This window comes from Bos grunniens, chromosome 4 (assembly GCF_055505025.1).
Source record: "Bos grunniens cultivar Pamir isolate PY7600 chromosome 4, Bosgru_T2T1.0, whole genome shotgun sequence".
In the NCBI taxonomy this organism is placed as follows: Eukaryota; Metazoa; Chordata; class Mammalia; order Artiodactyla; family Bovidae; genus Bos; species Bos grunniens.
In genome coordinates this window covers 16,792,822-16,820,434 of record NC_141168.1, presented here as the reverse complement: position 1 = coordinate 16,820,434, position 27,613 = coordinate 16,792,822, and the positions used below count along the sequence as shown (strand labels likewise).

General features: G+C 45.9%; 1 protein-coding gene across 2 annotated transcripts in view; it reads left to right on the top strand.

The window, feature by feature from the left end:
* Positions 1 to 27,613, top strand: part of TBXAS1 (thromboxane A synthase 1) — a 173,368-nt gene that overhangs the window by 96,396 nt on the left and 49,359 nt on the right. For both annotated transcript variants that reach the window (XM_086395283.1, XM_086395284.1), the window contains 4 exons: positions 11,292 to 11,380; positions 13,365 to 13,513; positions 15,120 to 15,250; positions 20,386 to 20,700. In XM_086395283.1, the coding sequence (XP_086251409.1) occupies positions 11,292 to 11,380; positions 13,365 to 13,513; positions 15,120 to 15,250; positions 20,386 to 20,700 (684 nt within the window). The remainder of the gene's footprint in view (positions 1 to 11,291; positions 11,381 to 13,364; positions 13,514 to 15,119; positions 15,251 to 20,385; positions 20,701 to 27,613) is intronic.

Here is a 27,613-nt window from a genome sequence, read left to right as displayed (position 1 = left end):
GCTCTCTCTTTAGAGGGTCTCAGGCCTACGCATGCAGAAATAGAGAAAGCAGATCACAGAGACACAGAGAGGGGAAGGAGGCTCACTGAGGGCCTGGGGTGGAGGAGATGGAAGAGAGAAGCTCAGGAACCCACAAGGAGCCATGAGTCCACTCAGACAAGGGTACCTGACTCAGTTTTCCCAGAAATAGCTTTGAAATATCAATATAATTCCCAGTCCTTTCTGAATTTGTAAGTTGCTTTTGAACTTTTATTATCAAACCTCAGAGTTTATTATTATCATTATTTTGCTGCACTGTGCAACAAACAGGGTCTTAGTTCCTTGACCAGGGATTGAACCCACACCCCCTGCATCGGGAGTGCGGAGTCTTAACTACTGGACTGCCAGGGAAGCCCCACTTCAGTGTTTATTCCTGAAATAGAGAGTTGTTTTCCCTTGAATTCTGAGGCTTTTCCCTTCATCCCCTGGCAGCCTAAGTCCTTCACTTCCTGGGTCTGTGTCATTAATATTCAAAAAGCTTTGGATGGCACCATCTTTATTTGTTGCATATTAGGCTGCCATGGCCAACAAGGCTTGAAAGTTCCTTTAAAATCAGCATTCTTTCATGAATCCTTAGTTTTATTTAAAATAAAATTGGGTTTTGGTTTACGTCTTACCAGGGATAATATAGATAGAGAAGGAGTGAAAATTTGATTGATGCATCCCTGGTTTCAGAAGACACCATTGCAATCATGGTCCAGTGACAGATAAGTTATTGGGGTTTATATTAAAAGATGGCTGAGTGTTACTGGGGAAACAACAGTTTTTTTTTTATTAGAGAAAATATTGTCTGATTAGCCTGCCAGATTTTCACCCTAAAAGATTATTTTTTAAAGGGTGCAATGAGTAGATTTATGTGAATTTTTACAGACTCTTTGCTAGATTCTTTCCAAAGACTATTAATAAGTAACCCTGGGATTGTGTAAAAATTTATTATGGGTCAGGAAGTAAATAGATTTAATTTCAAGGAACAAAACTGGGAATAAATTAATCCTCCTCTGAGGGAAATATATAAATAATAGGATTCATTGGGGACCCAGGTTAGTGCTAATTTTATTTTCAAATTTTATAACTCATCTGAGAGGGAGAACACCATGAAATTTATGCATTTGTATATTTCTCCAAATTCTTCTGATGTGAAAAATATTAAATCATTTGGGATAAGTTTCTAAGACTCTTCTAAGATTGTGTAAGTCAGCATGAAAGCGACAGATAACCTTCAGTGTAAGCAAGAATAAAACAGTACATTTAGGACACAAGCATTTAAATGGTACTTATATGATGAAGAACTTCAAGCTATGAATTACTACCAAGGAGAAGGATTTGAAATCATTGAGGACTGGGAAGGCCCCATGGTCATCTAATTCAGCAAAATATTGCAAACCAGATTTCTCTATGCATAGGGATTCACTATGCATATTAAAGACTTAGGGGGAAAACTGCAGTAAAGAAATATGTTTAATTTTGTTTATTCTGGGTTCAAATAAGTTTCTAATACACGAAAACAGAAGGAGTTAACATCAGAGTTGACTATGGAAAGAAATGAGGCATTGAGCACTGTGCCTTTGGAAGTAGATTCTACCAGGAACTCCATGACCAAGCACCTTTAGCAGAAGCCAAGCTCCAAATTAGATGGACAGTGGATCCAACCCAGTATGGCAGCTTGAATCTCATCTGTCCTTAAAGCCTAATAGAAGACATAGGTATTTGCTCATCACCCAGATAACTAAGCCCATGGTGGCCCACAGAGCAGATAGAAAGAGACCTGGCAGCTCCATACAAGGAAGCCTGAAGCTGGGTGTGTCACTCAGGAGTAAGAGCCAATCATGTGTCTGCACATGGAGGACTCGGTTAAAGAAAAGTTAGACCTACAGGGAAGTGGCTGCGAATCTAGCTCGATGCCTAATTGTTCACTTTCATCCAGATGTTCCCTGTCAGGAAGGCACCGTCAATAATGCATGAATCTTGAAGGCGGAGACAGATGCGGTTATTATTCCCTCTGGGCCTTTCCTGCCTTGGAGAAGACATATGATTCGGGAATGACTACAATTTAAAAAAATTTAAGTTGATACCACCAGCTTATGAGTAAATGCGTAGCTCCGACCGTTTCAGAGCAAACGTCTTTGCAGAATTCCAGTCATCGTCGCAGTTTCGTTTGGCCTGTAAATTTTCACAGTAAACGCTTCAGACAATAACACACAAGAGCTTCTAGAAGAGAACACAGCCTTCCTGTGGGGTTGGAGCAGGCAGCTTTCTCTGGGCTGCATCAGCCTCAAGAAGCCTATTTTTAATATTTGCTTTTATTTCTTAATCCTTCCAGACAATAAACATGAAAGTCATTATAACCAAGTGTGGCTGGGGTAATAAATTCTTCAGAGTCCAAAAATACATGGTCCCTGCCTGACCAATTGCCCATTTTCCAGAAGGTCTAGGTATTTATCTAGCAGCAAGAGACCATTATCTTGCCACACAGTTTATTCCGCTGACACCTAATCTCCTAATTAAAATCAGTATAATGATGGACTGTTTAAATTCTGGTTAAACATGTTCCTTTTCCATTTGCATTCAAAAGAAAACACACTCCTCATCACGGACACCCCATTCTGGGTTCTAATTTGGTTTTCCCTTGCCGGCATCATCATGGCGCTCCGACTTGCCGCTGGTTAAATCTAAAAGAGCATCTAAATATGCCTCCCAGCTTGCCTGTTGCTTGGCAACACCAGCAGCCACCTCCTCATCAGGGTGAGTCCTAATTGGTCACAACTCTTGACAGGAGCCACTGACTTGTTAGAAATGACACTTGATTATTCACCTAGATGGCTAGAGCTAATATTTATCAGCAGGAAATTTTGCATACATAAGTCATGGACGTTTTTAATAATCTGGGTGGCAGAAGGAGGCCATAAGTTTCATTAACTGCTGTTAATTTTACATTTGTTAGTCACCAGTTTACAGTACTCTTAACATATTACTTTTTCCATTATCCAACAATATGTTTAAATACCATCTCCCTTCCCTCTTAGCTGACTCTTATTTATTCAGGAAATCCCCCTTCTGACATCTGTTCCCAAACAGCATTACAAACGGGTCTAAGAATGCCACACAGAAGGAAACATTGAATTCATACAATTCAACCAATACATATCAGCTCCTGCCCCTAAGGGGTTTATCATATAGGAGGTGCAGAAATTCCTACATTGTTACAGATTGTGACAGAGCACACGTCTTCTCTTGAGCACTGGAAGCCCCTTTAGGAGCGCTGGGAGTGAGCAGCATTGTAACTGAGCCTTGATGCTCTTACTGAGTTTTGACTGAAGGAGAAGGTGCATGGCAGGCGGAATGAGAGGCAGGAACAAAGACATCTAGGCAGAAAGTACAGGGTGTCTTCAGGGACTGGAGGAGTACAAATGGGCTGGAACACAAAGTACGCGTAAGGGATTAGTGAGGGGAGACTGGAAGGAGGGGTGAGGCATGCTGTTCTGTACCAGGGCAAGGCTTGGTGTGAACTTCACTGGAGAGTGAGGAGCTATTAAATCATTGAAAGCAGGGGAGTGAGGAAAAGGGGCTTCCTCTTCAGCTGTTTAACCTCCAAGATGCCACCCTGGACCCTGGGGTGGAGGAGGGGAACCGCAAGGCCACAGTCTATAGAGTCTCCACTCTGCTGTGGTCCCCAGGCAAGAGACTCCCGAGACTGTGTTTAATCTGAGGGGTGTCCTCTGCTCAGGCTCTTCTCTCTGTCCCTCTTCGTGGATGGACACATGTGTCCCCTAGCCTACACACCATCTATGTGGGGGACATCTCAGTTGACACAGGAGGGACCCTCTCCTTCCCTTCCCCTGCTCAGGAATTGTGTCTTCCTTAGCACTCAGACCTACTCCATTTGCCAAACTTCCAGGAGCTCCGCAGGCTTCATGGCGTGTGTTTGTTTGCTTTTCAAGTTCATGGCATCAGAGCTACACTGAGCAAAATGATAACCTAGAAGTTAATTAACAGAGGAGCAAAAGGAATGTGGATGCTGACTCTGGAGAAAAAGGCAACAAGCCAGGAGTCCTTGGTCTAGAATTCTCTCACTTTCATTGAATTATTGAGCATAAATATAACCAGTTTCTTCCTTTTAGATCTTTATGTAATTCTGAAGTCAACGCACCAAAGAGATATCAAAAGGCCTTCTTCAGGATGTTGTTGTTGGAGGCTTTGTTGGCCCCACTAGGGAGCTGCCTGCTCTTTCCATGGTCCCCAGGCAACTGTCTCAGCTGCTGTTTAGTGACCTTGGAATCTTAGAATGTCCATGGAAAGGGACTTTGTAGCTTATTGCAATTAGCTCCTCACTTGGGAGTGAGGACTCAACTGCAGAGAGAGTCACAGGACTTGTCCACAGTAAGAGAACCAGCGTGGGTCTCAGGTCTTTCATTCAGGGCTGGCTCCCAGCAAACTGCACTACATCCTTGCCACAACAGAAAGAACACTTCAATCTATTAATGTTTCTTACATGGCTTCTGTGTTAAAGCCCTTAAGGAACATTGGCATCACGTTCTAGAGAAGCCACTGAACGTGTTGCCCTGTGCTCCTTTCTAACAGAGCAAACACTAAAACCTTCAATCATACGTGACAACATACACCAGTTGCCAGAAGAGGGTGACACTGAAAGCGTGTTCGTTATCTCTTGCTGTGTAACAGATTATCCCCAAACTTAGTTTAAAACAACCGTTTAGTAGCTCATTGATTCTGTGAGTCAAGAATCTGCATGGCTTAGGGGGGTACCTCTGCATCAAGGTCAAGTAGTCAAGGTGTTGGCCTGGGCTGTGATCTCATCTGAAGTCTGGACCGGGAGAAAATCTGTTTCCAAGCTTATTCACATGGTCATTGCCTGTGTTCAGTTCTTAGCAGGCTTTGGAAAATAGGAAACTTGTTCTATGCCCTTCAATCAATGGGAATCTCCATAGAATCTTAGCAATATGTTGCTCAGATGACAAGTATTTTCAGAAGACCCAGCTGGTGACTGAATATAGGATAGATTGGAAAGTGAAAAGACACGAGGCATTTTCAAAAATTGCTTTCTTAGTATACCTATATGCCAGGCACTATACAAGGCATTGCATGCTTAGTCGCTCAGTCGTGTCCGACTCTCTGCGACCCCGTGGACTGTAGCCCGCCAGGCTCCTCTGTCCATAGGATTCTCCAGGCAAGAATACTGGAGTGGGTTGCCACGCCCTCCTCCAATACAAGGCATTAGGACTATTAATATAAAGATGCTTAAGATACAGTCTTTGTTTTCAAGAAGCAGATGTCAGCTCTATTCCAAGTGATGAGTAGCAAAGCCTGAATCAGAGTGATCACTGGGGCAATAAAAACAAAGAAACAGATGCCAGAATGGAAGTGATGTTAACATGGTGAGGAAAGAACAGGTGACTCCAAAGGGACTTTGCTGGGAGGAATAAGAGATGCCAGGCATCCAAACAGTCTGGGAGTGTGGGACTGTTCCAGAGGAAGACACTCGGGGTACGCACTGCATTCTAAACCTTTTACACATTTTGTTCTTAATCTTTGATACAAGTTTTCAACAGAAATATCATTATTCCCATTCTGCCGATGAATAAATAGACTGACTGAGGTTAAATGATTTGCCCAAGGTCACACAATTAGAAAGGGCCAAGGAGAGGAAACCTATTCATTGGTTTTGAGTGTTTTCACTCCCCAGGTCAAGTGTATTTAACAACTTCAGAGTCTTAGCCTCAAGAAGGCCTCTCTACCTCTTGGAATTAATTCTGTTGTGCTCTGTCTACACCTTGAATCACAATTCCTCACACTCAGTCCATAAAGATACCATTTGTTTTTAACTGGGCAATTGAATAATGCTGTAAACTCCAGATGAGCAAGGACTTCCTTCTTTGTGGAATTTCCTTCCCAGACTGACGATGGTGCTTTGCCCTTGATGACTACTAAGCTAAGCAGCCATACACTCAGCATCACCTTATAATAAAGATAGCCAATGTGAGAGGTGAGAGAAGCAGAATGGGAAATTTTTCCCTAGGCTTGGCTGCTGGACGATAACCCTTCCCCCAAATCATTCTTTTAAAAATTAATAACATTAATATTTTATCTGATTGTAAATGTAACATGTATGCTTTATGAAGAAATGTGGGATAAACAAAAATAGGAAGCATTCATTATCCTACGAAGAAGATGAAACAGAACAACCAAATGAGAGTCTTTTGTTCAGATCTGTGAGATGATAGCATTGTATGTTCATCTGTGCCTGTGTGTTTGCACAAGCCACCTAGGCCTGCTTGTCTGCAAATCTAGGGAAAGAACTGTGGGGTTTGTGGATTGTGTAAAGATGATTGCAAGCCCAGCAAAGAGAGCTTTTGTTTGTATGCAACTCGTGTAAGAGTAAATATTCCGTAACTGCTTGGGTACAAGGAAGAAAACCTGAAATGGTGGCTATCGGCAAACAGACAGATTATGCTCCACTGTCTTATAATATTTTCTCCGCACTGTTTTTTAAAACATTTTTCGTATTACATGCCCCATCTCATATCACATTAACCTAAATAAAAATGTCATTATCCATTCAGTTCGACAGACAGCAGGCAGAGTATGGTAGAAATTACAATCACACCAGCTGACAACAAAGCATTCTAATCATGAGCACACAGAAGAACCGAGGGTGGGCAGCCAGTCCAGCCCCCATTTTGTGCTGTCCAGGCATACGATTGGGGTCAATAAGGGGAGACCCTTCTTTATACACAGGACATGCTTCTGAAGAGTTGCGTGTAAATCAAATTTCATGTTGCATCCCAGTTTTGTTGCATTAAGAAAGCTTCTAGCTTGATATCTAAAGAGACTTCCTTTCAAATGGCATTTTTCTTTTTACCATGTTATTATTCCTCTGAAATAAATCGAAGAGATATTTTGGCATATGAAATTATATTAAAGCACAGTTCACTTGAACTACTAATTTTATTAAAAATAATGGAAGGAAAGGTGGTCAGTGAGCCAGTCATAGGAACGTGGCTTAGACAGTATTGAGTTCTCCAACTTTAAGTGAGTCTGAGATTTACTGAAAGTTACAGCCTAGAGGCTATTAGAAGTGACCCCTTGGCCCATACTTTTGTACTAATGGATTATTAAATTGATGGTTTGTGAAAATTTAGAAAAGAATGCAGTAGTCATAAGAGTCCACTCATAAATCCCAAGATAGCAATTCAGGATAGTCACCCTCATTTCTTTTCTCCCTTTCTTTCTTTCTCACTTTTTTTTTTCCTTTTGTTTAGTGGACTTCAGGATAGACGGTTGAGATAAATTACATGTCTGTTTTGGCAAATCACTTGACAAAGTCTGATAGGACCTTTATTTAGGTTCATGCACAGCTGGCCAAAGAGCTGGAAACAGTGACACGGACCAATTCCATGGCTGCTGAAAGTAGAGGGCCATAGCTCTGTGTCTGATCCTGTGTATACAGTGACAAACCAAAGGCTTACAAGGCACTCTGACCAGCCTTCAAATGGAACAAAGAAGGAATAGCCAAGGATACAGGAGATGAGTTTTGAATGCATGAGTACCCCCTTGGTCCACCCACGCCTAGTACAATTAACCAGCACTCTAAGCCCTTATGGCTTGATGAGCAGAAAATTCTTCCCTAGCTTTCCTCTACAAATGCTCCCTCCAAGAGTCTTTGCAGTAGGGAACATGGGAAGGGTCTCAGATACTCTGCCATCTCTCCACTGGGTGTGTAGGTGGGTTGTGCTTTAAATATCTGCTCCTTGACCTGCTGCCCGGCTGCCCACAGGTTCCTGCACTGAGGAACCCATGCAATCCTGAGCTCAGACCAGCTCACTCACTCTCACTCAACAGAGGTGCCCTTCTGCTTCTCTGACCATCCCCCACAGCCAGCAGCGGGGCCCCTGGGGACACAGCACTTTCATTACACCCCAGACCACGTAGGGCTGGCTTGGAGGAAGTTACAGGAGGGAGGGGTCCAACAAGACCGTGTGCCCCTCCAACCTTGGGCAGCAGCAGCCCAGGCTGGTCCCCCCTGCCAGGCCTCTCCAATCACCTGACTGTCTCAGGGCAGGGAAGAAATGGCTCTGCTCAGAACAGATGGTAGGACAACTTCCTACAGAGGTACACGTTAGGTAAATGTAAAGCCTTTCTAATGAATGGACACTCAAGCGTCAAAAAACCGACTGCACCTGATGATGACTCACGGAAAGAAAACTTGTGGTTTTCGTTGACCTGAACCTCAGTATTTGCCTGTGTTATGTGTCTTCTCAAAAAGTCAACACATACCTGGCTTTGCAACTGACATGCAGGGAAGTGATCTCTTTGTGACTTATAGGACTGCACCTGAGATGCTGCTCCATTTATGGGACTGCCTTTCAGGAGCGATGCTGATTAAAAGACAGAGAGAGAGAGAGAAGTAAGAGTGGAGAGTGTAGGCAAACTATGTGGTGCCCAGAGTAGCTGAAGGGCTAGGGAACGACGGTCCAGCAGATGCTGAGGGGTGAGGGGCAAAACTTGCTGTCCAGGTATCTGAAGCACCCAGGTGGCTCAAGGGTAAAGAATCCACCTGCCAATGCAGGAGACGCAGGATCAATCCCTGGGTGGGGACAATCCTCCTAAGGAGGAAATGGCAACCCACTCCAGTAATCTTGCCGGGAAAATCCCATGGACAGAGGAGCCTGATGGGCTACAGTCCAAGTTCAAGTTCAGTTGCTCAGTCGTGTCTAACTCTTTGTGACCCCTTGGACTGCAGCATGCCAGGCTTCCCTGTCTGTCGCCAACTCCTGGAGTTTGCTCAAGCTCTTGTCCATTAAGTCAGTGATGTCATCCAGCCATCTCATCCTCTGTCGTCCCCTTTTCCTCCTTCCCTCAACCTTTCCCAGCATCAAGGTCTTTTCCAATGAGTTAGTTCTTCACTCAGGTGGCCAAAGTATTGGAGTTTCAGCTTCAGCCTCAGTCCTTCCAATGAATATTCAGGACTGATCTCCTTTAGGATGGACTGGTTGGATCTCCTTGCTGTCCAAGGGACTCTCAAGAGTCTTCTCCAACACCACAGTTCAAAAGCATCAGTTCTTCAGTGCTCAGCTTTCTTTGTGGTCCAACTCTCACTTCCACACATGACTACTGGAAAAACCATAACTTTGACTAGATCGACCTTTGTTGGCAAAGTAATGTCTCTGGTTTGTAATATGCTGTCTAACATGGTCATAACTTTTCTTCCAAGGAACAAGCGTCTTAATTTCATGGCTGTGGTCATCATCTGCAGTGATTTTGGAGCCCAAGAAAATAAACTCTCTCACTGTTTCCATTGTTTCCCCATCTATCTGCCATGAAGTGATGGGACTGGATGCTATGATCTTAGTTTTCTGGATGTTGAGTTTTAAGCCAACCTTTTCACTATCCTCCTTCACTTTCATCAAGAGGCTCTTTGGTTCCTCTTTGCTTTCTGCCTTAAGGGTGGTGTCATCTGCGTATCTGAGGTTATTGATATTTCTCCCGGCAATCTTGATTCCAGTTTGTGCTTCATCCAGCGCAGCATTTCTCATGATGTACTCTGCATACAAGTTAAATAAGCAGGGTGACAATATACAGCCTTGACGTACTCCTTTCCTGATTTGGAACTAGTGTGTTGTTCCGTGTCCAGTTCTAACTGTTGCTTCTTGACCTGCATACAGGTTTCTCAGGAGGCAGGTCATGTGGTCTGGTATTCCGTCTCCTTAAGATGGGCTACAGCCCATGGGGTCACAAAGAGTCAGACACGACTATGCACACACGCACATGGAAGAAGAAAGAAATGAAACCAGCCAGGGGGTGTCAGAGGGAGTCAGAGTCTGCCTCAATACAACAAGATACCTTCTAACAAACAGATTAACATTTTATAACCTTTCCCAGCCCCTCAAGCCTTAACTGAACAGTGGTCTTATGTAATTATTAAAATTCATTCATTCAATGAATTACTATGTACCAAGTGCTGTTCTAAGTGCTGAGGATACAAAAATGAACAAACAGACAAAAATCTCCCCTGATCTCAGAAACTGATATTTTAGTGTCAAAAAAGTAAAATCTAAACATAAGCAACATTTCAAAGGAAGTTTTCCACAAGAAATATTCAAAACACTAGATCACAGCATGTTGCTTTAGCTATGGTGTCAGTCCTGATTGTGACCTGGTTCAAAGGATTCCCCCTGATGTTTCCAACTTGGCTTTTCAAAAATACAGGGGAAAATAAAAGGTCATGTGAGTGCCCATTGGGTTCCACAAAGAATTCCACTCACTGCAGTCAGACTTTTAGGGTCAACGTGGCGGGTGGCCAAAATGAGAACTAAATTTGTTGAAGCCAGATCATGGTTACATGAATGTTCATAATCCCTACCATTCTTTCTGTGTGTATGTTAGGTATTTTCCATAAGACAGATATTTTCATATTCAAAAAAGAAATTCAGGGGACTTCCCTGGCGGTCCAGCAGCTGAGAATCCGCCTTCCGATAGAGGGGACGTGGGTTGGATTCCTAGTCTGGGAACCAAGACCCCACATGCTGCAAGGCAGCCAAGCCTGTGTGCTGCAACTAGAGAAAAGCCTGTTCACCGCAACAAAGACCCAGCAGAGCCAAACAAACAAAAAACAAAAAAGAAATTCAGCAGTAGTCCTGGATATCAAAGGCCTCTTGAAATCAAGGCTTCCCTATATTCGAAGTTTTAAACAGCTTAAGCAGAAATGAATAACCATCCATCCACGTGCTCTAAAAATGATCTTTGTATTGAATAAGCAGTAGAAAGGGGTGAACCTTAGGTTCCTCTCAGTACTGAGACTCTACGTTCTAGTGGAAGATCTAAAGTATAATTGGAATCAAGCAAACATGGATTTGGGCTAATTCCCGAGTTAGTACATACAGATTGTGGTCTGTTTACTCTCTAATGCTAACCAAATGTCAGAAAACTCAGTGCTGATTCTCATTTCTAAGCATGTAATGATCATTTTTATAATTATTTCACAGTATTTACTCTAAATCCTTTCTTCTTTTTGCTTTCAAAAAAAAAAAAAACAGATTGTTTGAGCTAAAATAGGCATTTACAGCGATTGTATTTTACAATATTTGTGAATTTTAGATCTTATTCTCAGGTACCCGAAAGTCACATCAAAATGATAACCATTTTCGCAGGAAGCACCATACGTAACCTCTTCATTTGCTGCTAATTTAGGTGTGCTCTCTGCGTGGTGTCCTAATTGCAGCTTTGTTATCTGTTCTCAGATGACTCCTTTAATCAGCCGGGCCTGCGATGTGCTTCTGGCTCACCTAGAGCGTTACGCACAGTCTGGGGAGGCTTTTGACATCCAGAGGTAAGGGCACCGCATGGCTATATTATAGACGAGAAATCATAGTTCTGAACTGCTGCTTCTTGTAACTGTACATAATTGCTGAACAATTATCTTGGGACCAAGAAACTATGGAAATGCTTACAAGCTCCAAAAAGTGTGGGTAGACTAAGAAGAAGAAATGAGACCCATGGAAAATGTGAAGCAAATACAAATGAAGCCCCGGGGGCTGTGACTTGTGCAGGGAACCCCGAGAGGGCGTGCTTTGTGAGGGGACGTGCCCTCCAACCTCTGTAGCCCCAGGAGGGGGCAAGATATGTCTGGGCAGAAAGGACAGGGTCTGGAAGGACACAGTCCATGCAGTTTTAATTCAAGAAAAACTGTGGGCCCCCCTGCCCCCAGCCTGGAAGCCATGACTTAGTGGTGGAGGCTCAGTTTAAACGACTGATTGTCTGGCTTTTTGCCTAATTGACCTCTGCTAAATTATGGTTTATATCAGATTAAGAGTCAAATAGCAGATCAGCCAGAAGCCAACTTGCTCTCATTATCAATGTTAATAAAATCATAACATAATCATCACCAGCATTTACATTCTACCATATTGTTTACAAAATTCTCTCCTCCACATTCTCTCTGGTCATGACATGCATGAGCTGGGTGAGGGTATGGCTTCACCCAACTCATTGAGTTGGGTACTCAGTTGCTCAGTTGGCCCAGCAGCCATAAAAGCAAAATTAATAACTCTTAAAACCTTTACATCGTCAATGTTTAGGATCAGATGAAATCACATTCAGCAGTCACGTTGTTTTTTTGCTATCACCGGGAAATATGTAATCAATTGTAGAGATGTTCTCAGTAAAAGAGGCCAAAATAAAACACGTCATCTGAAGATGTCATGTAGTCCTTAATGATAAGTGGTTATAGAATTTATGAAGAAGAGGAACTAAGTGTATACCTACGTCAAGCCACAAAAATAGACCCTTTCATTAGTAAAGGATATGAATTCCCAGCTGTTAGCCTTTTTAGAAGCAACTTAACTACCCCTACAAAGAAAACAAAAAAAGATTATTCTCTTAGAGCTTAAAATGGCCATTTGAGGGGCAGGTTTCCTAGAGCCTAAGAGGTTAATTTTTCTGGAGCTACTGCCAGACACTTTTCCTTCTGTTTGTTTCTAAAGTGCAATGTGTGTTTCCTGTAATAATATACATATGTTCATGAAACTGCTCCCAAAGTTTGTCTTATGTTTATTTGAGTGTAAAAGGGCCCTGGTTTTTTTATTTGTTGCTCCAATGAAAACTGTAAAACCATTAGGAGGAAGAGGGAGACAGAGTTAATAAAACTAAACAATCAGCTTGCTATTAATAATTTCATCAATCACAACTTGCTCTATCTACATCAATCCCTGGCCTTGGAAGGGCTCCGCACAACTTTGGAGTAAAGCACAGAAACTCTGGGTCAAGTGTTTTCCCTCCTTCACGGGGAGGAAAAAGGAAAGTGTATTTCTTGGTATTTGACTTTGTCGGGATGACCCCATCTTTGTCTAGATTGGCTCCCTGTTACGTATTTATGTCTCCCCTTGAATGGGCTTCCCAAGTGGCTCAGTGGATAAAGAATTTGTCTGCAGTGCAGAAACCACAGGAGACCCGGGTTTGATCCCTGGGTAGGGAAGATCCCCTGGAGAAGGGAATGGCTGCCCACTCCAGTATCCTTGCCTGGAGAATCCCCTGGACAGAGGAGCCTGGCGGGCTACAGTCCATGGGGTTGCAGAGTTGAACAGGACTGAAGTGACTGAACTCACACACACACTCCCCTTGAATTCTGCTGTCGTCCTCCCAGGATCTCACCCCAACGTGGTAGAGGGGAGGGTTCCTCTCCTACCACCCCACTCCAGGTCTGCTGGAGCCCCACTTTGAGCAGGTAAATGGTGGAGTCGTGTACTCTGGGAGGAGGTGGATGGGGAGGCCAGTGGCCACCTCCTTCCTAAACACAAATGGTTCCCCCCCTGCAGGACCTACTGCTGCTACACCACAGATGTGGTGGCCAGTGTTGCCTTTGGCACCGAAGTGAACTCCCAGGAGGCTCCTGAGCACCCCTTCGTGGAGCACTGCAGGCGCTTCTTTGCATCCTCCATCCCCAAACCTCTCCTGGTTTTACTCTGTAAGTGCAGCTCCTGCCAACCGGGCTAAACTGGGCAAGTTGGGCAGACCCCGTGGTACCCCAGTGGCCTTGGGTAGCTTCGGGACTCCACCCCTGCCACCAGGAAAAGGACACTCAGGGCGTCTCTCAGAGTCACCCTGTGGAGTCTGCCCTGCAGAGCCCTGGTCTCCCTGGAGATGCCCAGGCTCCTCGGCACCAGCCTGGGGCCACTTGCCCACACAGGCAGGCCTGGCTCAGCTCATCGGCAGCAGTGAGCACAGCCGCGGTGCACGGGGCTGAGGCCGGCTGCATTGCCTTTGCTAGTGCTTGTTTCCACCGCGTGAGGAAGGCATTCTCCTCCCCACTTCACAGATGAGAAAACTGAGGCTGGAAAGGCAGAGTCAAGATGGGAACCTAAAACCTTTCATTTTCTAGGACATATTCCTCCCCTCCAGCAAAGCCCTCTTTAGAACACTACTCTGCTTGAAGGCTAGCACATAGTGAACTGGAAACCATGTGATGGGTGACTAGCAGATTACCCAGTGGTGGGGAGACCAGTCCATTGATCTCATTTCTATTTTAGAGGTGAGTGTTTACCCTCTGGCCAATTCTGGTGTCTTCTTGCTTTTATGGAAGCACTGCAGTGTTGTTACTATGGTTATTGAGTATTGCCATAATTCCAAACCATTCTGCTGGGCTGGTAAATTCTATTTCCTTCCTTGGTCAGTTTCATTCCCATTTCCAAGTCAATTTCTGTGGAAGCCCCTGTCACCTCCATGCTCTGCACTGACACTGTATAGCAATCGTCACTATGGCAGTCAAAGCACAGAGGGTCGCCCCTCACCCTCTATACCCCAGGGGAACTGGTTCCCCTTGCCATCAACCACAGGTCATCCTGTGCACTGCAGGGCACGTGGGTCCACTTCCCATGGTGGCTGCCCCTCCAAGCTCTCCCTCCCTGCTGTGTCATTTTGGTGCAGGCCCCTGCTCTTGAAGATGGGCAGAGCCTGCTGAGACATGCATGGATCAGAAGGGTCCTCTCCCCCAGCTCCCACATGTGCCTGTGCACGGGAGACCCACCGTGAATGCTGAGAATCTGAACTGAGCCGCACTCCCCAGGGACAGGCTTGGCCCTGTGGTCCAGGCTATCATCCAGGAGGGAATAAGTGGCAGCTCTGGGGAACATGATCCAAAGGAAAAAACAAAAAATGCAAATGACCAGAAAGTTAAAAAAGGAGATCGGTTTCCACCACTTGCTAAGACTTGAAATATGGCCTGCAATCTCTTCTTTCCTGATGAAATACAGAAATCTTGGACCCTCGTATCTAGGACTAGGGAAATTAACTTATAAACATGAGACTGGCTGCTTGAGGGCCAGATGGAAGTGGACCCTCAATTGAAGCCCCACTTCCATCGTATAGACGTTTATCGAGCGCTTACTTCATGCAAGGAAGGGTGAGGAGTCCAGAGGGAGAACCCCGCTCTGAGCAGCAGCGATTCAGAGGGGGAAGACAGGCCTTCAAAAGACTAATTCAAGGCCGGGGCTTGCTTCCTGGCAACAGACATCTAATAGCCCTGGTTTATTCTCACCCTCTTTTCAATGCCACTTTTGTTTTTCTCTTTCAAGTATCATTTCCATCCATAATGGTCCCACTGGCCCGGATTTTGCCCAATAAGAACCGAGATGAACTGAATGGCTTTTTTAACAAACTCATTAGGAATGTGATTGCCTTGCGGGACCAGCAAGCAGCCGAAGAGGTAACGTATTTTAATAGGACACGGCCTTGGAATGGAATAGAAGCTAATTTGGCATCGCTGTCTGCTTTCTCTCCCTCCCCTCCCAGCCCCACACACTCATGCCATGCTGTCCTTCAGTGGCCTAGCACTTAGAGCTTGCCGGGGCAGCCAAGAGAGCGAAGGGGGGTGGTGGGGGGAGGCTGAGGAGGAACAAAAAAGGAGAGAGAGGTGAAAGCAGGCAGGAAGGACGGCGGGGAGCAGCAGCCCAGAGCGATCTGTCCACCCTCTGACCCAGGGGAGTAGAATTAAAGCTGCCCTCCCCTCAAGCTCACAGGCCGCCTTATTTCAAGCATCACCCCCAGCACAGGTTATGGCCACCCCAGAGAATTTTCTAGATAAAGCTGCCCACATGTGCTTTTCATCAGTATATTCTTTATATTGAAAAACAGCAAGATGGAGCTCTACAGCATGGACAGCATCGTTTTGAGAGGGGAGATCAGGCAGCTGTCACCAATCCCACAATCCCTCTCTGTACAGAGGGATGGAGGGTGTTACGGCAAAACGCATGGTTGAGGGCCCTCGCGTGCTTCACTGAGAACTAGAAATTTCTTTCCCCTTTGTGGACATGCCCTGCGCTTGGCACACAGTAGGAATCGAGTAAATATTTATTGATTGAACTTGGCTGAGAATAGAAATAGGAATGTTCAGTGTTAAGGAAAATAGTTTCAATATTGGATATGCTTGTGCATGTATAATACTATTCTTTATGGGCCTTACTCTAGTCAAGGAAACTGCTGAAAAGGAAAAAGCAGGGCTGAAACGTCTGTTCCTGAATTGGCTTGCATAAGATGTAGCTTTAAAAGTGTTTGCTGAGGCTTCCTGAGGTGCTCAGTGGTAAAGAATCCGCCAGCCAATGCAGGGGACGTGGGTTCGATCCCTGGTCCGGGAAGATTCCACATGCCATGGAGCAGCTCAGCCGGTGCACCACAACTATCAAGCCTGTGCTCCAGAGCCTGGGAGCTTCAATTACTGAGCCCAAGTGCCTCAACTACTGAAGCCCCTGTGCCCTAGAGCCTGTGCTCTGCAACAAGAGAAGGCACCTCAAAGGGATACCTGCCTATCCCTAGAGAGTAACCCCCTACTCTTGTAGCGAGCCCGCACTCACTATAACTAGAAAAAAGCCCACTCAGCAACAAAGACCCAGCACAACCAAAAATAGAAAGAAATAAAAGGGGCCTTCCCTGGTGGTCCATTGGTTAAGAATCTGCCTTCCAATGCAAGGGATGCAAGTTTGAACCCTGCTCGAGGAACTAAGATCCCACATTCCACCTGACAACTAAGCCACGACTAAGACCTGACACCGCCAAATAAACAAACATTTTAAAACATAAATAAAATTATTTTTTTAAGTGTTTTCTCAAAGACTGGGCAGGTCAGAGAGATTACCAAGGGAAGATGTGTGGTCCAGTGTCGCCGTGATGGCAGAAGATGAGATCAAGGCAGATGCAGTCAGTTAGTGGCCAGTCGCATGGAGTAGCCTCTACTTGCCCAGCTTCACATTCTGGACACTGTGCAGCAAAGGTGTCCTTGTCCAGAAGGTGGGGGAAGGTGCAGGCAAGCTTGCCCTTTGGCCCATATCTCTGGGAACCCAACCTGCCACCCTTCGAGGTATGAGAAGAATCAGTTCCTGATGTCTTTGGCCCAGCTCTGCCATCTGAAAGGACAGAACATTCTTATCCAGGTCCGTGCTCCTCCAGGTTGAGCCTGGGGAAGGAGCGATGAGCAAAGTCCCATTTTCAAACCTTAATACTACTGTGAAAGCCTTCCTTCATGTGCGTGAGGTTTGTCACACACCCCTCCTACCCCCAGCCTGAAACCCACTGGTGGAGGAATCAGGCTGAAAATTCTCAAACTGTTTGCACCAAATAGCTTGCTAAGAGGTGAAGGGTTATTAAAGATCCAATTACTAGGATTGCCTCAAGCTTTTCCTTTTTTAAACTCAAGAGCTATTTGTTTCAAACAACGAGTTGATCTGAGAAAAACCTCCCAACCATGAATCCAGGACTGCCCATGTCAAGACAGAGCTATATGGTTACTAAGAAAACTTGCTTTAAACCCATCTAAACTCCGTAGACATTCCATCAAGCAGATGTGTGTTTGCGCAGTGGAAAATGCAGCACAGATGTTAAAAGGTAAATATTTTTCTAAGCTCTCGCCAATGGGTGGATTAGACACCTACATCTATCAGGGTGCGTATTTTTCTTGGATATAACCATAAACCAGCACTGTTGCAGGCCTAAATGGGCAGTGTTCAAATAGCCTCTGTGACACAGCACAAATGAAAGGAACCCATCAACACTAATGCTCCTCTCCAGTGCACAGGCCCCAGAGAGCCGCCCTTTCCTCTGGCCTCTGGGGTTGGAGGTTAAGACAGATTTCTATAAGGCTCGGCGACCCTGAAGCAGCCTGGCTGGGCCGGGATGAGAGGAAAGGATGCCAGCTGCAGCTCTGCCCTAGGGTAGATCCAATGAGGTGGATGTGGCTTCACCCTCCCTTCCACCATTGTCCTCATGTGACTCCAGCAAAGCCACAAGCAAGCCTCGGGGATCGCAACCATATAGCATCTGAGGAGTTTCAAATGGGCGGGTCAAGAGAGAGCCTGGGATGCTCTGGGGTCCCTGAATGGCATCTGGAAGCCGAGAGAGCTCACCTCCCACTCATGCCATCGTGCCTGGCCCTGGGACCAGGGTTAGAGTCTCAGATGTTGCCCAGGCAACAGGAAGGAAGCTGGGGAAAGTCAGCCCTTGTGGATGCTGTTTGGGAAGCAGATTGAGCAAGGCCAGGGTGGAAAGAGGGGGCAAGGGCCATCCTCTCAGCCAATCCTATGCAAGCAGGCTGGCAGTATGTGGGGCTTTGCCTCCCTGAGTCTCAAGATTCTTGCATCCCACAGGCTGAGCTGTAAGCCCCACTGGAATCTCCGCAGAAGACACCTTCCAACCAGTAGAGCCACAAGGGTGTCATGACCCAAGGGTCTCATGATTTAAGGGGGTCACGACCCAAGGGTCTCATGATCTAAGGGTCTCATGATCCAAGATTCCTGCTCCAAAGCATGCAGTTACGAGTAAATCCAACACAGCCTTCCTCAAAATACACTTAGGACAAGGCAGGTTTATTAGTATTTGTGGAGTCGTTGATTGCAAACCTAACATGTACTTGGCCCAGTACAGGCATGGGGTGGGGTTGGGGGTGGGGCACAGGATCCTGCCCTGGAGATGCAAGCAACCCTGTGTGACCTGACAACCACCTTTGTTGTTGTGGTTGTTGTTTAGTCACTAAGTCGTATCTGACTCTTTGCGACCCCATGGACTGTAGCCCTCCAGGCTCCTTTGTTCATGGGATTTCCCAGGTGAGAATACTAGCGTGGGTTGCCATTTCCTTCTTCAAACAACCTCCTTAAAAGATGCTAATGTGTGTGACATGGATTACGGATTTGATAGAAGTCCAGAAGCCAAAGGACTGAGAAAATGATGCAACAAGTCAAGAACTTTGAAGTGATCATTTTTTTCTCTTGGTTCTAATACTTGCCCTTTTGGTGTTGAGTCCCATAGACTTCAGAACAGAGTAACCCATCAGTGATCCTTCATCACATCCAAGAGCTGTTCAAAGATGAGATGTGTCAGGAACACACTTTGTCAATGTTAAAGTAAAAGTCTCTCAGTTATGTCTGACTCTTGGAGATCCCATGGACTGAATTCTCCATGCCAGAATACTGGAGTGGGTAGCCATTCCCTTCTCCAGGGGATGTTACCAAGCCAGGGATTGAACCCAGGGATGGAACCCAGGTCTTCAGCATTGCAGGCAGATTCTTTACCAGCTGAGCTACCAGCAGTGTCAGCGCTAAAGTAATACATAAACACTCCATTGTTACACTTAGGGGTAGTGTAAATAGAGAGGATCTGCAAACTACTGATAAGGAAGGAGGGGGAAATGGTAAGAAAGCTCTAACTTAAGTGGGGCAGGAGATTAGTGAGGATAGAAGGGATCCAACCTGATGAGGATGAGCAAAATGCAGGCTGGAGACTTGGAAGGCAGGCTTCTTCAGATGAGTTCCCTCCCCGCCCCCAGGTCCTGTGGGGGTGGGGGGGACTCCCTGCTGTGACAAAAACTAGACACAGAAGTCCACCTTGGAGGGTGGGATGTGAACAATGGAGCACTTACTTTGATTCATATTTTAAATATTTGTTTATTTGGCTGCTCCAGGGCAGGCGGGATCCTTAGTCGCGGCATGTAAACTCTTAGTCGCAGCATGTGGGCTCTACTTCCTTGACCAGGGATTGAACCCAGGCTTCCTGCACTGGGAGCCCAGAGTCTTAGCCCCTGGACCACCAGGGAAGCCCCTAATTTAATTCTATACAATGCTTGAATTGCTTTATTATCAGAAAACCCAACCAACCAACAATACAAACACGATAAAGGAAAATAATAAACACCTCCCTGGTTTTCCCAGCTCCTTCAGCTCACCATGAACAGCTGGGTGAGTGAGTGAGTGAAGCTGCTCAGTCATGTCCGACTCTTTGCAACTGCATGGACTGTAGCCTACCAGGTTCCTCTGTCCATGGCATGTTCCAGGCAAGAATACTGGAGTGGGTTGCCATTTCCTTCTGTAGGAGATCTTCCCAATGCAGGGACTGAACCCAGGTCTCCCATATTGTAGGCAGACACTTTACTGTCTGAGCCACCAGGGAACTGCTGGCTAGGATGTTGCTAAACATTTTCTACACGTGGACACATGTAATCACAGACATTGTCCAGGTGCCATTCTTACAGACATGAGGTTCTGCTATACACACTGTTCAGCAACTTGCTCTCTTTACTTACCAAAGTGGCTTAACATCTTCCTGAATCAGCCCAGCAAGAATGGCCTCATGCTGTACCAGCAGCAACACAGCCCGCTGCTGGCTGCACTCGGTGCTGTAATGAGGGACGGTGGGAGGGTGGGGTCCCAGGCTCCCCCATCTCAGACAATCCCGCAAAGAAAATCCTCGTTCCTATTGACTCTTTGAAAGCGGCGTGTGCTCGTCTTCTTTTGTGCTATGAGAGCGCTCTCTTATGTGACTCTAAGGCCCAAATGTGCGTTTTCTTCTTTCCTCCTTTAGAGGAGGAGAGATTTCCTCCAAATGATCCAGGATGTGCGCCATTCTGCTGCCACAGTGGGCGTGGAGAACTTTGACATCGTCCGTCAGGTCTTTTCTGCCACCAAATGCCCAGCAAACCCTCCCCGGCGACACTCACCCAGACCCCTGTCCAAGCCTTTGAGTGTGGATGAGGTGGTGGGCCAGGCCTTCATCTTCCTCATCGCCGGCTACGAGATTGTCACCAACACTCTCTCTTTCGCCACCTACCTCCTGGCCACCAACCCTGAGTGCCAAGAGAAGCTTCTGGAAGAGGTGGACTGTTTCAGCAAGGAACATGTAAGTACAGTCATCTATGTGGCTTTGTGTTCATCAAAGTGAAACTTATTTTTGATAACCATCTTGCTAAAATCACATTCTAAGTGTATAAGCATGCCGTGGCCCAACTCCTCCATCTTTCTGGGTTAACAAGTAAAATGGAGTACTCAGAACAACACGGAGGAAAAAGAAAAAAGAATTGTTACATGCCTTCACTGCCTGGGATGGTCCATGAACCAAGCCTGGCTCAGGGAAAATGCAGAACCCCAGGCAGTCAGAGGTCAAAGGTAAGGGAAAGGGAAGGAGACCTGGTTTCCCAACACTCTGTCTGAGGAGTCTCCATGCTCAGGAAGGTGGGAGTCAGCCAGAAAATGGAGCCAAGTGGAAGACAGAAGCAGGCCTAAGGATAGGCCAAGTCAACACAGGAATGGAGATGGGGAGAGTGCTAGGGAAGGGGTCTGGGGATGGAGCGACTGAAACAGGGCTGGATTCTAGATATTCCTTCTAGATGGGGCTCCTCATTGCTGGACCAGAAGCAAACTTTAGGGTGCAGAGCTTGGCTACTTCTTCACATCATTTTTTCCTGGAGGCTTATGTGTGCATTGCTTTAACTTATGAGCTGTTAAAGAAAGTCATTTAAAAAATCTGTGCTTTCAAAGGAAGACCACCGTAATAGAATCCTTTCTAATACATTCTGATGATGTAAGGACTATTACATTCACAATGTTGGGAGGAGAGCTGTTCCATTATAGGAACTGTCAGAATTTTTTTTTCATATATTGAGCTGAAAACTGATTCCTAGGAAATTCCACTTCCTTTTCCACTGGGGAAAGTATTGGGTTGGCCAAAAAGTTTGGGTTTTTTTGATGCAAGGTTAGCTTTTCTTTTGAAAACTGTGTTAACTGTGTTACTAGTTGCCTCAACTTCTGGCTCACCAAGAGCTTGTGGTCAACTTAAAGTCCTGTGATGTTTTGACATCTGCCGAGCCAGGTTTCCCCAATCCATTGCTTGGACTATTGATTTTCTGAGCCTAGATGCAAGAGTTTATATTTATCCTTATTACTGCTCAAGTCAGTCAAAATAATTTTGAATCTTGATTCTGGCATCTGTCATATTATAATTCCTCCAGCTTTGTGTCATCTGGGACTTGCTCAGCATGTCTCCTATTTCATCCAAGTCATTGATTAAAGTGTTGAACAGGACAAGTCTTCCCTCCAGGTTGACATTGATCTATTAATCAATATTCTTTGGGCAGGGAGTCTCAACAAGTCATGAATTCAAATAATCCTACCACCTCCTCCCATCACCCATCTCATCCTATTTCATACGTAGTTGTGTTTTTGTTTTCAGTTGAGATGGGGATGGAGGAAGGAACAAAGATAGTTGGGGTACATTTCTGCAAGAGAAAAATGGGGAGCTGAAGGTATATTAGGATGCTGTTCAGTTCAGTTCAGTTGCTCAGTCATGTCCGACTCTTTGCGACCCCATGAATCGCAGCACGCCAGGCCTCCCTGTCCATCACCAACTCCCGGAGTTCACTCAGACTCATATCCATCGAGTCGGTGATGCCATCCAGCCATCTCATCCTCTGTCATCCCTTTTCCCTCCTGCTCCCAATCCCTCCCAGCACCAGAGTCTTTTCCAATGAGTCAACTCTTCGCATGAGGTGGCCAAAGTACTGGAGTTTCAGCTTTAGCATCATTCCTTCCAAAGAAATCCCAGGGCTGATCTCCTTCAGAATGGACTGGTTGGATCTCCTTGCTGTCCAAGGGACCCTCAAGAGTCTTCTCCAACACCACAGTTCAAAAGCATCAATTCTTTGGTGCTCAGCCTTCTTCACAGTCCAACTCTCACATCCATACATGACCACAGGAAAAACCATAGCCTTGACTAGACGGACCTTTGTTGGCAAAGTAATGTCTCTGCTTTTCAATATGCTATCTAGGTTGGTCATAACTTTTCTTCCAAGGAGTAAGTGTCTTTTAATTTCATGGCTGCAGTCATCATCTGCAGTGATTTTGGATAGGGGTAGGTAATAAAACCCCAACCCAAACTGACTTAAGGACAAAAAAAAAAAAAAGGAGAGAGACGCTTATGAATACAGATAACTGAGCAGCTCAGGAATAGATGTTGTTATTGTTTAGTCTCTAAGTTATATCCGACCATGGACTGTAGCCTGCCAGACTCCTCGGTGCATGGGATTTTCCAGGCAAGAACATTGAAGTGCGTTGCCATTTCCTTCTCCAGGGGCTCTTCCTGACCCAGGGATCAAACCTGCTTTGCCTGTATTGACAGGTAGATTCTTTGTCACTGAGCCACCAGGGAAGTCCAGTAATAGATGTGGCTTCAAACAAATCTTTATCTAGGCTCAAAGATGGGCTCTGGTCCTAGTTTCTCCCCACTTCTTGGCTGAGCTCTCTTCATATTGGTCCCATTCTCAGGTGTTCCCTTCTCTTGAAACCCCAGGCAACCTGCTGAGAACATCTGGGAGACAGGCTTCCACTCATAACCAAAGGAGAAGAGTCTGTGACCCCAAATTCTCAGCAAGAGTCATTGGGTTCACTCTGGTCAGAATGTTTAGGTCACTGCCCATTCTTGAACAGACTATTGTGGCCAAGAGAACAGGGGCATGGGTGGGCTTAAGTCAATCCATCCTACCCTCAGAGTCAACTGTAGTCAAGTCCTATGACTAAGAACTTGGGAGCGGACACTCCAGCAGTTACTCCAGGAGGTGGTCAAGGCAGGAGAGGGAATTTGGCCCCCTGGTCTCAAATAAACCAGAAGGCAGGTCAAACTGAAGACTTTCAAGCATCTGGAGAGTGGTCAGCCATGTAGTGAACATGGTGGTGGTTTGGAGAGGGGGCAACAGCTCTGAGAGGTAGAAGTCATGACTCACCTTCAGGGAATTGCCAATTAAAACAATAGTCTGTGTCTATTACAATAGTACCTCCTTCCAAGTGAAATTCTCCAGGGCAAAAGAAGGCAGCACTTGATCGAGTCTAGAATGAGTGATGTCATGGAGAGAGCTTGGGGCTCTAGGAGTCTGTCCCACAACTACTCTGTAATTCCATCTTGTTATGTTCATCCATCAGGAGGATACAGAGCAAGTTTCCACACACCTGCATTCAGAGGACTTAGACACACAACCCCTTAACTCTGAGGTGGCCTAAACTGACCTTGACCTTGAGGAGGGCAATACTATCTCACTTTACCCTACGTTCCTTCAAATCCCCCCAGCCTAGGATGGGGGCTTCTTTCCTCAGAGAACTACCTCCTGTGGGACTGTGCAAAATGTGTGTGTGTGTGTGTGTGCATGCATGCATGTGCGTTCATGCTCAGTCATGTCCAACTCTTTGTGACCTCCATGGACTGTAGCCCCCCAGGTTTCTCTGTTCGTGAAATTTTCCAGGCAAGAATAGTGGAGTGGTTTGCCATTTCCTTCTCCAGGGGAACTTCCCCACACAGGAACAGAACCTGCATCTCTTGTGTCCCCTGAATGTTGCCAGTCAAATAAACAGATTTTAGGAGGTAAAGTTTCTCAAACTTTAGCGTACATAAAACCATCTTGGAAGTCTGTTAAGATGTAGAGTCCAGGGCCCTTTACACAGAGATTCTCCTTTCATAGGTCTGGGCCAGGGCCAATGAACTCCCATTTAAAATACATGTCCCAGGTGATTTTCTTGCAGATAGTCCCTGTTTCTACCTTGAGAATACAGCCTTTGTACCCAATGCCCTGCCCCAGCTGTGCAGGCTCCAAGGTCATTTTCTCTATCCAGGTAACAGCTGGGACTGTCTCTGAAAAATGGGAATATATAGAACTGGTCTATAAATTAAATAAATTTGGCAGTCACAATAGTGTTAATAGTTGTATAGCCTTGCACATGGTATACATGCAATAAATATTTTCAGGTTCTCTTTTTTTTCTGTTCTTTTTTTTTTTTTTTTCTATAATCAGAGTTCTGTTAATATGGGCCATCTGTCAGAACATGGAAATGCAGATTAGCTGTTCACACATTAGATATTTTCCTGAAAATATTCCTGAAAATTTGCATGTAAAGTATGACTTGTGATAATTTTCCTGCTGGTTTCCATTCAACAAATATTTTTTGAGTGCCAGTTAATGCCAGAGTCAGGCTCCAGACATTGCACCCAAGAATGTTCTGACCTAGTTCTTCCATAATATCCCTGAGACCCCCACACATCTCATTAGATGGTCTTCTCTTGTATTTGTCAATGAGATCATTAAATTTGAGCTTTTGAGTTTCTCTTCCCTGAGCCATACCATTTTTTAGCCCTATGAGAATCCAATGAAAGCTATGTTTTCTCCCCATGAAAAACCCTATGTGCACTGTGTCAGGATTCTTTCTGCTGACAGAGAATTCAACCCAGGTTGGCTCAGGAAGTTCATTTACCCATATAACTGAAAACTGTAGCATAAATCTACCTTCAGGTATGGCTTGACACAGGGTCAAACTCTGTCACTGAGACCCAGGTTGTCCTCTCTCCCCTTCTCAGCTCCAATCATGCTGGGCATATGCCATTCTCACATAAGATCTCCCCTAATGGTCTCAAGACAGCTGTGTAACCAGTTTGTTCAATAGCCTGAACTAAGTGAAATATTGATACAAACATGGAATCCTTTTGTGCTTTTCCCCCCAATTATTTCTTTTAAAAATGCTCTGATGAATTGCCTTCCCTCTCCTAGATGATATCTTGGACAGATTGCAAAGGTTTCAATTTCCTTTGGCATTAAATAGTTCAAAACAGTCTGGTCCAGTTTACAACTTCAGTCTCAGACCCAATTCAATGCCCTTAGCTCAGGATGACCTGTGGTCTGAGGAAGCTGTCTAGGGGAGGGGACTTGGTCTGTTCCTCCACCCTCCTTTCTCTCCCTCTGATTCCTGGACCTCCATTTCCCCTCAGGGGTGGGCTTCTAACAAATCCCCAAATCCTATCTAAAGGGGGCGTCTCTCAGCCCTTCCCCTGTGTTGCCCTCTGGTATGGAGCGGAAGCAGGCTGTCTCCTGAGACCACCCCTTCCCCACAGCTCCCTGACAGAGGAGGGGCTCCTGCCTCACAGCTTCTGGGTGCTGGGGTGTCGTGGTGGCAGCCAACCCTCTTAGTGCTGGCAAGATGGCTCGAACTGACCCATGACGCCTTGCACAGAATCTGAGTGGTCACACACCTTGGCTGTACCAACAGGGGCTTCTCCCTCTGCTGTCCCCTCTCTGAGCCCTGACATCTCTCTCCCGTTACTTAGCCTTTGCTCAAATAAACAGAGGTAAAATGAACAACCGTGCTGCATGGGCAGGCGGCTCCCTAGAGAACCACAGCCAGACTCGGGGGCTGCCCGACTCTCTAGGTACAGCTCTTTTGGACCCCCTTCCGCCCACTGCCGTTTGACTCAGGACAGGAGAACTCTTCTCTAGGCTGAAGAATCCTTGCTCTGACAAGTCTTCCTTAAATCCCTCTCAACTTTTCATGGGCTGAGGATAGGGACAGTGTGAGAGCCCATTCAACTCCAGGATGAAGAAGTGTCTCGTTCCTGGGGATCTCAGTGAAAGTCTCGAAGCATCTCACTGACAGAGATTGATTGGGTCACGCGGGCACCTCTCAGCCAATCACCTGGGCTCGGGGAATACGACGCTTTGATTGGCTCAGACCTGGGTCACTCTCCTGGTCCTTGGTTCAGTTCAGTTCATTTCAGTCGCTCAGTTGTGTCGGACTGTTTGCGACCCCATGAATCGCAGCACGCCAGGCCTCCCTGTCCATCACCAACTCCCAGAGTTCACCCAGACTCACATCCATCGAGTCAGTGATGCCATCCAGCCATCTCATCCTCTGTCGTCCCCTTCTCCTCCTGCCCCCAATCCCTCCCAGCATCAGAGTCTTTTCCAATGAGTCAACTCTTCACATGAGGTGGCCAAAGTACTGGAGTTTCAGCTTTAGCATCAGTCCTTCCAAAGAAATCCCAAGGCTGATATCCTTCAGAATGGACTGGTTGGATCTCCTTGCAGTCCAAGGGACTCTCAAGAGTCTTCTCCAACACCACAGTTCAAAAGCATCAATTCTTTGGCGCTCAGCCTTCTTCACAGTCCAACTCTCACATCCATACATGACCACAGGAAAAACCATAGCCTTCACTAGACGAACCTTTGTTGGCAAAGTAGTGCCTCTGCTTTTGAATATGCTGGACGAGGACTCAAATGGAGTCAGTTCCCAAATGCCCACTACAAGGAACCCACAGTTCCCTGACAGGGGAGGGGCTCCTGCCTCACAGCTTACTAGAGTGGAGTGAATGGCTGCTGGGTGCCGGAAAACAGCGTCCATCCCTGTACCTAGAATCCATGGTTTCCAGATTAGAAGCTCCTCTTTTCAAATTACGTGTTCTGCAATCACTCTCACCTTTGCTCTGAGCTTCTAAAAACTAGTTTTCCAGACTTGAAGGTACAAGTCCAACAGTGCTCAGTACTGCCAGCTCTTTCGCATTACTAAATGGTGTGTACTCCTAGCAAATGATGTGACCACTTCATACCAAATGTCTGGTGATGTCCACAAAGCCAGCCAAGGCTTCTTTATTGATTAGAATGACACCCAGGTTGGCAGTTGGCCTTGTAGCATACTTTCCCACTGAAGACGGGAAATTGTCCGTGGTAAGGTCACTGATGGAGAAGGCAATGGCACCCCATTCCAGTACTCTTGCCTGGAAAATCCCATGGACGGAGGAGCCTGGTAGGTTGCAGTTCATGGGGTCGCTGAGAGTCGGACAGGACTGAGCGACTTCACTTTCACTTTTCACTTTCATGCGTTGGAGAAGGAAATGGCAACCCACTCCAGTGTTCTTACCTGGAGAATCCCAGGGACGGGAGAGCCTGGTGGGCTGCCGTCTATGGGGTCGCACAGAGTCGGACACGACTGAAGCGACTTAGCAGCAG